Genomic DNA, 11,259 nt, shown 5'->3' on the forward strand with positions numbered 1-11,259 from the left:
ATCAAAACATGCAAGATATTAAAATAAAAATTATTTCAAAATTAGTAAATATTTATATTATATAATAATATGAACAGACGGGTTATAATTATGTTTTATAACCATGACCTTTTTTGGATTAAGAGAATGAGCGAATTAGAAATATGGTTTTATAATAATGTCGTTTTTTGATTATTAGAATGACCGGATTGGAATTATGTTTTTATTATCGTGGTCATAATAATACTAGAAAAAAAAATTAAAAAACCAAATTATATCTAAACACAAAAATAAATCTTTGACACTTATTAAAAATTATATATATATATTGAAAACATAAATTACATTACAAATTTTGGGGTAAAATCTAGTATGTGTTTGAAAATTGTTGAGTGATGCCCATTTTGTTCCTCAAACCAAACTAAGAGAGTTTAGTTAACTAAGAAGTAGGTGTTTCTTTTGATAAGTAGAGTTGCTAAAGTACTAGTGTTACTGTTCTAAGAAGTGGTGTGTTTAACTAGACTAGTAATAGTAGTTAACTGTTGGAGTTGGTAAAGGAAAGCAGAGCAATGATCGATATATGTATGTGTAACAAAAGCTGTTTTGTAATTTATGAGAAATATGTTCTTGAATGTTTATTTCTTTCTCTCAAAATCTATTCAAACTAAATAATCAGAAATGTTAAGAAGATTAGTTATGTTCTTCTCAATAAGATCAAGATGAGATCAACATGGTATCAGAGCTCATCTTGATCCATGGAGCCTCGTCAAAGTGAAAGGGAAGTTGTGAACCAAGAAGGTTCAGAAACAAGAAAGATGGTGGTCAGAGAAACCAAACAAAAGAAGGAAGGCTGCTTACCCACGAGTGAAAGGGAGCAGAAACTGGTTAAAGAAACAACCAAAGAAGACGTGAGGAACTTCACGCAAAAGTTGAAAGAGATATGAAGAAGTCCAGCGAGAAAGAGGGAGCAAAACACACGTTTACTGTAAACCAAAAGGATGAGAAACCAAGTGACAGAAGTATGTGGCTTATCGATAGTGGATGCATAAACCACATGATTCCTGATGAGAAGATTTTTGCCAAGATCAATACAAGTATAAACGTCCCAATAAAAGTTGGAAATGGAGCTGTGCTAATCTCTAAAGGGAAAGGAGATGTGGAGGTGAACACAAAGAGGGGCAAGAGGATCATAAGAGATATCTTTCTGGTATCCAAACTTGGCAAAAACTTGTTAAGTGTTCCACAAATGATTACAAACGGGTATAAAGTAATCTTTCAAAAGAAAAGCTGCCTCATCTACGATCACTCTGGAAGAAGCATATGAGAGATTTAGATGGAGAATAAAAGTTTTCACATCATCTGGCCATCAAGCGAAGAATCTGCAATGGTGGCTAAAGAAGACATTGCAGGACTATGGCACACACAGGAAGAAATGATGCAATCAAAGGAGATGGTAGTTGGCTTACCCAAGTTCAACACAAATCGAGAAAGATGTGAGAGTTGTATCATCAGCAAACACTGCAGAGATTCTTTTCCAAAAGAAGCAGAAAACAGAGCAAAAGAGAGACTTGAACTCATTCACTGCGATGTATGTGGGCCTATGAAAAACAAGTTATTCAGTGGAAGCAGGTATTTACTTACCTTTATTGATGATGCAACAAGAATGGTGTGGGTTTATTTCTTGAAAGCTAAATGAAAGGTGTTTCCAACCTTCAAGAAGTTCAAAAACCTTGTTGAAAATGAAGTTAACCTCAAGATCAAGAAGATCAGAACCGACAGGGGAACATAATACTTATCTGGAGATTTCACAAGATTCTTAGAAGATAACGGTAGTGAAAGGCAGTTGACAGCAGTGTATTCTCCACAACAAAATGGAGTTTCAGAAGAAGAAATCGAAGCTTTGTGGAAATTGCCAGAGCAATGATCAAATCCAAGGATTTACCTTTAATTTTTTGGGCTGAAGCTGTTTACTCTGCAGCGTATGTACAAAACAGAACTCCAACCAGAGCTCTTGAAAGAAAAAATCCATTTGAAGCTTGGAATGGATCAAAACCCTAAGTAAGCCACATGAAGGTATTTGGGTGTGTGTGCTATGTACATATACCATAGAGAAGGAAGTGGGATGACAAGTCAAAGAAGGGTATATTTCTTTGGTACAGCTCGCAAACAAAAGGATATAGAGTGTATTTGCTGAAGGAAGACAAGATAGACATCTCTAGAGATGTTATCTTTGAAGAAAACAGCAAATGGGACTGGAAAAGAAAGGAAGTGATCAAACAGGTTGATTTCATACCTGAATCGGATGCTACAAATGAAAGTTCAAGGGGAGATGACTCAAATTCAAGCGGTGATGAGTTCACAGAAGCAGGAGACACTCGATCACCTGTTTCAAGTCCTGTTAACTACAGTCCTGGTGGAAGCTCAAGTCAACCAAACAAGAAAACTCGATCTCCTGAGGATATTCTTCTTACTGCACCATATGCGAACATCGAATATTCAAGAGTTATGGAAGAGTGCTTTACGATTGCTGAAGAGCCAAGTCTATTTGAAGAAGCTGCCAAACATTCTGAGTGGAGAGAGAGGAAGAAATACAGATGATTGTTAAGAATCAAACTTGGGAGCTAGTGGAAAGACCTGAAACTAAAAATGTGGTAAGAGTGAAATGGATATACAGGCTGAAGCAAGATGCAAAAGGAAAATTTGTAAGACACAAAGCTAGACTTGTTTCAAGGAGATTCACTCAACAATATGGCGTTGATTATCTAGAGAAATTTGCGTCTTTCTCTAGACATGAAACAATTTGAGTGTTACTTGCTGTAGCTGCTCAGAGAAGATGGAAGTTGTTTCAGCTTGATGTTAAGTCAGCATTCTTGAATGGAAAGCTCAAAGAAGAAATATATGTCAAACAAACTTTGGGATTTGAGGAGGAAGGAAAATAGGATCATGTGTTTCGGTTGCAAGAGTTTGGTATAACAGAATAGATGAGTTCTTCTTGAGAGAGAACTTCAAAAGGAGTGAAAATGATCACGCCTTGTACACTAAAGATGATCATGGGAAGATTTTGGTAGTTTGTATATATGTGGATGATCTCATTGTTACATGCGACGATGAGAAGATGATAGAAGACTTCAAGACAGCCATGAAGAATGAGTTTGAGATGTCGGATTTGGGGTTATTGAACTACTTTCTAGGAATGGAGATAAATCAACAAGAAGAAGGAATTTCTCTGTCTCAAGAATGTTATGCAAAGAAGCTGCTCGAAAAGTTCAACATGAAAGACTGCACTAGCATGAGAACTCCTTTAGTACCTCAAGGCAAAACTCAAAGTGAAGAAAAAGAGTTTGCGGATGCTCAAGTCTATAGAAGCTTAGTGGGAGGTCTTCTGTACTTAACAGCCACTCGACCTGATCTTATGTTCTCAGCATCTTACTTGTCAAGATATTTGAAGGAACCTAAAGTTAGACACTTCAAGGAGGTAAAAAGAGTACTTAGATACATTCAAGGAACTCTAAACCTTGGATTGATGTTCACTGCAGTTAAGGAGCCAAGACTGATTGGATATTCAGATAGCGATTGGGGATGATGCAGAGAGGATTTTAAATCGACTACAAGGTATTCTTTCAGCATTGGGTCTGCAATTTTTTCATGGAAAACAAGTAAACAAGACATCATTGCTCAGTATACCGCAGAAGCAAAATACATGGCATTATGTGCAACAACAGATCAAGCAGCCTGGTTAAGGAGACTTGTTGATGACTTGAAGTTCATAACTACAGAAGGATTCCCTATCTACTGTGACAGTCAGTCCGCTATAGCAATAGGAAAAAATCATGTTCAACACCGAAGGACTAAACATGTTCAGATCAAGTACCATGTAGTAAGAGAAGCAGGGAAAAATGGAGATATTCAGCTAAGGTTCTGCAAAGGAGAAGATCAAATTGCTGAATATTCACAAAACCCTTGGGAGGTCAGAGTTTTGAACACTTTCAATTTGAGCTTGGTTTGATTGACAAAAGGGCAAGAGGGAGTGTTGAGTGATGCCCATTTTGTTTCTCAAACCAAACTAAGAAAGTTTAGTTAACTAAGAACTAGGTGTTTCTTTTGATAAGTAGAGTTGCTAAAGTACTAGTGTTACTGTTCTAAGAAGTGGTGTGTTTAACTAGACTAGTAATAGTAGTTAACTGTTGGAGTTGGTAAAGGAAAGCAGAGCAATGATCGATATATGTATGTGTCACAAAAGTTGTTTTGTAATGTATGAGAAATATGTTCTTGAATGTTTATTTCTTTCTCTCAAAATCTATTCAAACTAAATAATCAGAAATGTTAAGAAGATTAGTTCTGTTCTTCTCAATAAGATCAATAAAATCAAAAACAAATATTAAAAATACACAAATGAAATTAATATAAAAGGGTTATAGATTTATTCAATAATATATTTTTCACAGATTTAAAAATCTGATAAATTTATATTAATAATCGTGTAGTAATTTGCTGATGTGATGACTCTTCATCTTGTTTCAATTGCAAAAGACATGACTGCCATTTAAATCGTTTAAGAAGCCATGTGGTATTCTATAATTCGTTCTAATTGTGTCTCATTCATTTAAATGAACCAGTGTCAAATTAATCATATAGTTTGGTTTGACTTTCTATCTGATTTTAGATCACATAATCTCAATTTAATCCTTTAAGTTGACACTGAATTTACTAAAACTCACTGCCAATTTGACATAGGTTTGGGATCTGACCCTCGATGGGAAGCCCAAAACAAAATTAACCATCCAAAACATCGAGTGAGAAGATGAATTTACTAAACCTCACTGAACCGGAAACACAATGACTAAAAAGATTGTCGACTTTGTCGGTGGATAGGATCTCAAAAACACAGAAGATTCTCACTAGAAAACCCTTTGGAAAAACGCACCAGAGAGTATGAGCCGTCCTCTAGTAATCATTTATCCCAGGGAGCTCAGGGGAGCACACCTTGAGAAACTAACCATGCAAATCATCACGCCTTTCCACTCGTGATTATAAAATTTTATTTGAAAGAGAATTAAAAAAAAAAATCGATAACATATAAGATATGATAGTAAATTTAAAATATATTTTTACAATAGAGAAAACAGATTTAAAAGTAACAAACCCATGTTTTACTAAAAATTCCAATTTTTAGTACTTCCTAACTTAAAAGAAATAACATTTTGTTTACCTTTAAATCCTTGAAAATGATTCAAATTCATATGTGTTTGAAAATCTAAACAAAATTAGAAAATATACAGAAAAAATATAAAAGGTTTATTGGTTTATCTGTTTATATATTTTAACAGATTGTAAAATTTAAACAGCATTTTATTAATAACTGTATAGTAATTTACTGGTGTGGCGGCTTCTCATCAAGTTTCAACTTCAAAATACCTAACTGTCTTTTAATATATCATTCAAGAAGTCATGTGGCGTTCTATCAATTTTAACTGGTTTTACATCACATAGTCCTGATTTAACCTTTTAATTTGATGCCGAATTTACTAAAACTCACTACCGATTTAACCTAGGTTTGGATCTGACCATCAACAGGAAGCCGAAAGGCAAATTAACCATCAGAAGCATCAGGTGGGAAGAGAAACTTACTATGTCTCACTGAACCGGAAACACAATCAGAAAACCTTTCGGGAAGACGCACCAGGGAGGTAGGAGCCCTACTCTAGCAATCCTTTGTCTCAGGGAGCACACATTCACAAAACTAATCGCCGCACTCACCTCCACCTTGTTGTCCGTATAAGATCATCATTGGTAATAAAAAACTAATTCTTATTATACAAAGCTGAATTAATCAACGTAAACATGAACATAAGATATTTATAACTCACGAGATCGTGATATGTGCTATCAATAACTTAGATCGTAACATGTGTCAATGTAATAATATAAACTTTCCAAATAATAAATAGAAAAAAAAAATTTATTTAGAGAAAATAGAAACTAAAAAATTGAAAAAAGTAAATTACCATAAAAACAAATAGAAAATAAAAAAATATAAACTATTTAATTTATAAACAGAAATAAGATATATTTATATTATGAATTTCTATTATATAGATTCGACATTTTGTTCTTGAACTATTTTGTTGTTGTGGAAGTTCTCTTGGCCCAATGGTTGACTAAGGGTTCATTCATACTTCTACATCAAGAGATATGAGGTTTGAATCCCAAAAAATAGTGCAGGTAGAATCGTTTGGCGTAAATGTTCATATGGTGGAACTGTCCGTTGTAAAATCGTTGCAGGTAGAACTGTTTAGCTTGGATGCTCATATAATGATAGAATTTTTTGTTGTAAAATTATCGTTGTAATAGTTATCATAGTTGGTAGTAGATTAATAAATTAATGTCCATGTCATTATTCTATAAAAAATTGTTTTTATGAATAATATGGATCAAATTTGATCTTTTTAAATTGTGAATTAAAAAAAATATATTTCTGGATAGCTAAATGAATGTTTGACTTTAAATCAAATTATATAACTTAATTATGTAGGTTTTCAATCTTAGAATTTAAATATGTTTCTGACCAAAAAGAATTGTATGCTTTTTTCACCCACTTTACACGTAGGACCTATAAGATAGCAAGACGAAAAAAAAATCATCATATGGTAAAAATCATAAATAACTAAGGTTTTAATGATATACATATTAGAAAGATTCTTAGATTGTACGCAAACAAAGCTTATTAGTAAAGAAAAAAGAAGAAGTAAAACTGATTGATGATAGAAAGAAAATATAGCTGACTCAATATCGCCTCGACTAAGAAGACAAAAGAAAAAAAAAAAGCAATTCAGTAACTCTGCCAATGAAATCGACAAAATGAGGTTCCTAAAGATGTGACTTTGTTCAAATTTGTATTGTATAACGTAAAGCCTATGCTTCTCATGCTTTAGGGAATGGCTGTACTTGGGTGTGAATGTGGATCAAGACGCCAAAACTTCAGTGGCGCTGAGCAATGATCGAATCCTCCACATATCCGAGGATGCTGCTATTAGGTTTGCAAGAGATATAATTAAACATTATAGATATGTTATTTAATTAAAATCTCAAGTCTGCATACAAACTTATCAATAGAAAGTCCATAAAAACATGACTCAAAAAAGAAAATGGAGTGGTTACACAGTCCCTTTCATGCAACCAACACTCTCTTTTACCACACTTATTCGCTTATGATCTTAGTATACTTCGACTTCCATATCAAAACCAAAACAAAACCCATTACAGAATTTACAATAGAAAAGAAGGCCGGCCGATCCATCCGTGGCTGCTGCAGCTGCTAATAGATGCGCATAAACACAGCTCTTTGTAGACGGATGAACCAGATTAGTGCCAAAATGTTACCTAACCATTGGCAAGACACTAGTCAATACATATATAATAAGTCTAATAGGTAGTTAATAGACGATGGTCGGGCCTATAAAAGCTCGTCCCATGGCCATCGTCTTATTAGCTGTTTCTGGTTCAAAAGAGCTTCTTTAAAGATTCATGCATAACTATGCACGAATCTTCCAGGTCCTCCTCGTCTATCATCATCTCCTCCGAACGACATTCTTCGCTGCAAAATGCTTTCTCTCCTCTGCAATTGACCACCAAACAAAACATCACACCTCTAAAGATTTTCCAGTTCTTAAATTTCTAACCTATGAACCATTTTCCTCACACTGTTATGCATCGAATTAAGACTATAAATCCTCTAAGTTGTGAAACTCATAATTATCCTATATTGGAAACAGAGCACGCACCTGTACATATATATGTCTTTGCCAACTTCAAGTTTCTTGTTGCAGAAGTTACAGACGCTGAGGAAGTTATCCGAAGGGAACATGGAATCTAACTCTGTTTCAATATGCTTCTCGTTCTTCAACACATACTTGTGACACTTTAAAACTCGGTCACCATAAATATGAGTCGTTTTCGGGTTAGGACCATGTGAAATGACACAAGTGTAGTCCTCTGACATCTCCATCTCATCCTCAGATAGAGACAATGCAATGTCTGAGTTTCCTTCTGAACCGAACTTGGAAGGAGACAGAACTCTGTTTTTTCTCGGACAATCATTCGCTGAAAAAGAACGGTTTCTTAACCTGATTGGCTCAGGCTCACCGATTTCGAATACAACACCAGATCTTTCCTTTTCGATCTTCACGGACTTAGGCTCTGGGAACAACTTGGGATCTTTAGCCCTAATCTCAGAAGACTTGATCCTCAAGGCTGGTCCAAACACGACATCTGGTGACAAAACTCGATCATCGCCGAGAGAATCCACAATGCTTAACCCAACTTTAGCAGGACCACAACAACAATTGAGAGGAGTAGTGAGTGATGATCTGAGGAAGAAGGGCTCAGCCATTGTAGACAATACCCTGAATTCAAGAGGAGATTTAGGGCTCCTGACAAAATCAGAATCTGAGATGCTCTTGTTGTTGTTCAAACCGATCAAAAGACTCAGAGCCAGTGGTTTAGTGATCGGTTTGGTGTTGTTGTTGTTGTTGTTATGTCCGATCTGATCTGATTGTGGATCCACAGACTGAGACATTGTTTGATCTTTGTGTCGAAACTTTGCTCTTGCGTTCAGCATTTTTACGGTTATGATTCTTCAATCTGTTCATAAATCATAACTTATCAGAGACAGATATAACTTTTGGGGTTCATACCAAGATTCATTATCTGATATATATATATATATATATATATATATATGCAGTATAATGACATAATTATGCAGTATAATGACATAATTATGCCGATAAATTAGCATCAGATAAGTTTAAATCGAAAGTACCGTACTTTTTGGCATTTTAGTTACTTTGGTTTCTTAGAATCTTTTTTTTGGAGTTTTTTAATTACGTTTTTAAACTAGAACATATATGAAAAATATCTAAAAGGAACCACAGAATCCAAGAATATGCCAAAATATTCTTGAAAACAATTTTCCATGAGAAATAAGCAACTTGAAATCAGCGGAGAAATATTTGCAACGGACGAAAGAAAATTGAATTGGTGATAATTTTTGTGACAAAAAAGCCCGAAGAAAATATAAATAAATACATATAAGGCAAGAAAACAAAGTGTAAATCTATTATCAAAAATAAAACAAATTATTCTAAAGTGTTCAAGGAAAAAGAAGACATGCAAACTCTATATAGACACCTTAAAGAATTTTAAAGAGTAAGAAAATTCGAAGCATACATAAGAAACTACAACTATACACTAAGCTTAACAAGCTCTAACTAAAATAAAAAATCTAATTAAGAAAGGAAAAATTAGATTCTGGGTTTTTTAAGAGTTTCAACAAAATGGTTACTGGTTAATCGAAAATCAAATTTCTGAGATGGATTTCTTACATGGATCTGTAATCTCTCAATCTGTATCGATAACTTCCTTGGAAAAAAAAAAGAAACACCAAGAAGCAGAAGAACAAAGACACTAATGAAAGAGAAACTGGAGAAGAAGATAGGGAAATTAAAATAGACTGACCCGAGAGGAACCTGGATCCGGATCTTTAGACGGGTCAGGAGAAGGATCCGAAAGCGCGTGAGAATCTAGGTTTTTTGGTGAAGAGCTCTTTTCTCTCTCTCACTCAAGTTCTTGAAGAAAGAGAAAAATTGAACTTTTTGAAATACTTCGCTCTCTTCTCACTCCTCTCTATTTCTTGTTACTTTATGCACTGTTCTTTCTCTGTTTATTTTTCCTTTTTTTAATATTTATTTTTGTCTCAGAGGTGTCGGTTTCATACGCTCTTCTTTCAAAAAAGAACAGAGAAAACTATATTACATATTAACCAGACATTTTTTTTTTCTTCCCACCAAAGATGAATATATTAAGTTAGGTGAAAAGTGTATATCACAATTTTGGGCCTTTAACCACTTTGGAGCTGACTTGAAGGGAGAGGAAACAAACATTCACATTGTAAACTCGGAAGATTATGCACAAAGAATCGTTTAAAAAAAAGAAAGGTTTTGCTCAAATATTTGCGTAGTCTATAGCATGTGGTGATATAAATATGTTCAAACTTATCCTCCTAGCGATTTTTGTTTGTATTGATCGTTTGTATATATAGTCGGTTATATCCAAACTGTATAAATTAGATCATTGGTTTAGTTTCCTTTAACTAAACCATATATATATATCTATATATGATCTTGTACAGAATTTAGTTCATTAATGAAAAATATATTTTTTCCATTTAATATTGGCATCAGAGCTCCAACGAACTGAGATAGCTTCCGCCATTATTTATCAACAAATTTCTTTATCTTCATGAAATCGATTTTGATTCTTTAGTGATGAGTGTTTCGCTTTCTCGGCTGGTTTCTTTCATTCACCGATTGATTTTTGCAGTGATTGAGTTTCTTTCCTTTTCTCTTTCACTTTCTTGTTCTCAATTTTTCTTTCTTATTTGACCTAGAATCAACGTCTTTTCTCATTTCTTGAATCAAATCGACTTAATTTTCTTTGTTGTGTTCAATTTCTTTAACGGAAATGGCACCGCAACCACCCAATCCTGTGAATCCTACAAATCCTGCAATTCAGGCGCAATCTCTTGATCAATATGAGAATCCTTACTTTCTCCATGCATCGGATCATGCTGGACGTTCTCGTCTCCGATCAACTCTCTTCCGACTCAGAACTTCATTCTTAGCGTCGTTCCATACGAATGAACAGAATTGGTTTTATTGATGGTATAATTCCTAAACCCCCCTACATATCATCGTGATGCTAGAACTTGGTCTAGATGTAACGATATGGTTGCAACATGGCTTATAAATTCTACGTCTAAGAAGATAGGTCAGAATTTACTTTTATGCCTACTGCTGAAACGATTTGGGAGAATCTTTTGTCTAGGTTTAAGCAAAATGATGCCCCTAAGCTCTATGAGATAAAACAACGGTTAAGCTCGTTATGCAAGGTGCAATAGATGTTAGCACTTATTATACTGAACTTGTTACTCTCTAGGAAGAGTAGAAGAATTATGTTGAGCTTCCGATTTGTACCTGTGGTAAATGCAAATGCTACACAGCCACTCTCTAGAAAACACTTCAACAATGCAGTCGTGTTACCAAGTTTCTCATGGGTCTAAATGAAGTTTATGAACTTACACGAAGGCATACCTGCTGTTCAAACTTATTCCTTGGATTGAAGATGTCTTCAATATAGTGGCACATGATGAAAGACAGAAATGCATTAAACCTTCTACAAAGTTAGACAATGTTGCCTTTCAAGCTACTAGAGAGACTGCTA

General features: G+C 34.5%; 2 protein-coding genes across 3 annotated transcripts; one reads left to right on the top strand and one right to left on the bottom strand.

Moving 5' to 3' along the window:
• Positions 1-3,094: 3,094 nt before the first annotated feature.
• On the top strand, positions 3,095-3,562 carry LOC112088125 (uncharacterized mitochondrial protein AtMg00810-like). Its single transcript, XM_024158282.1, has one exon. The coding sequence runs from the start codon at positions 3,095-3,097 to the stop codon at positions 3,560-3,562; it is 468 nt and encodes a 155-aa protein (XP_024014050.1).
• A 3,525-nt stretch (positions 3,563-7,087) lies between these two features.
• LOC18022371 lies at positions 7,088-9,594 on the bottom strand. Of its 2 annotated transcripts, none has more exons than XM_024158423.1 (3): positions 9,496-9,594; positions 7,761-8,619; positions 7,088-7,594 (listed from the first exon to the last, which is right to left on the bottom strand). In XM_024158423.1, the coding sequence occupies exons 2-3, from the start codon at positions 8,594-8,596 to the stop codon at positions 7,480-7,482; spliced, it is 951 nt and encodes a 316-aa protein (XP_024014191.1). In that variant the 5' UTR covers positions 8,597-8,619; positions 9,496-9,594; the 3' UTR covers positions 7,088-7,479. The 2 variants fall into 2 exon arrangements, with proteins under 2 accessions (XP_024014191.1, XP_006405241.1); XM_006405178.2 differs by lacking the exon at positions 9,496-9,594 and adding an exon at positions 9,363-9,483.
• Between the last annotated feature and the right edge of the window lie 1,665 nt (positions 9,595-11,259).

Source organism: Eutrema salsugineum, unplaced genomic scaffold, assembly GCF_000478725.1.
Source record: "Eutrema salsugineum unplaced genomic scaffold, Eutsalg1_0 scaffold_15, whole genome shotgun sequence".
Taxonomy (NCBI): Eukaryota; Viridiplantae; Streptophyta; class Magnoliopsida; order Brassicales; family Brassicaceae; genus Eutrema; species Eutrema salsugineum.

Coding starts and splice junctions, on each gene's coding strand:
- LOC18022371 (XM_024158423.1), bottom strand. CDS start 8,596: ATGCTGAACGCAAGAGCAAAGTTTCGACACAAAGATCAAACAATGTCT. Junction 7,595..7,760: donor AAAGACATATATATGTACAG/GTGCGTGCTCTG, acceptor GGTCAATTGCAG/AGGAGAGAAAGCATTTTGCA.
- LOC112088125 (XM_024158282.1), top strand. CDS start 3,095: ATGATAGAAGACTTCAAGACAGCCATGAAGAATGAGTTTGAGATGTCG.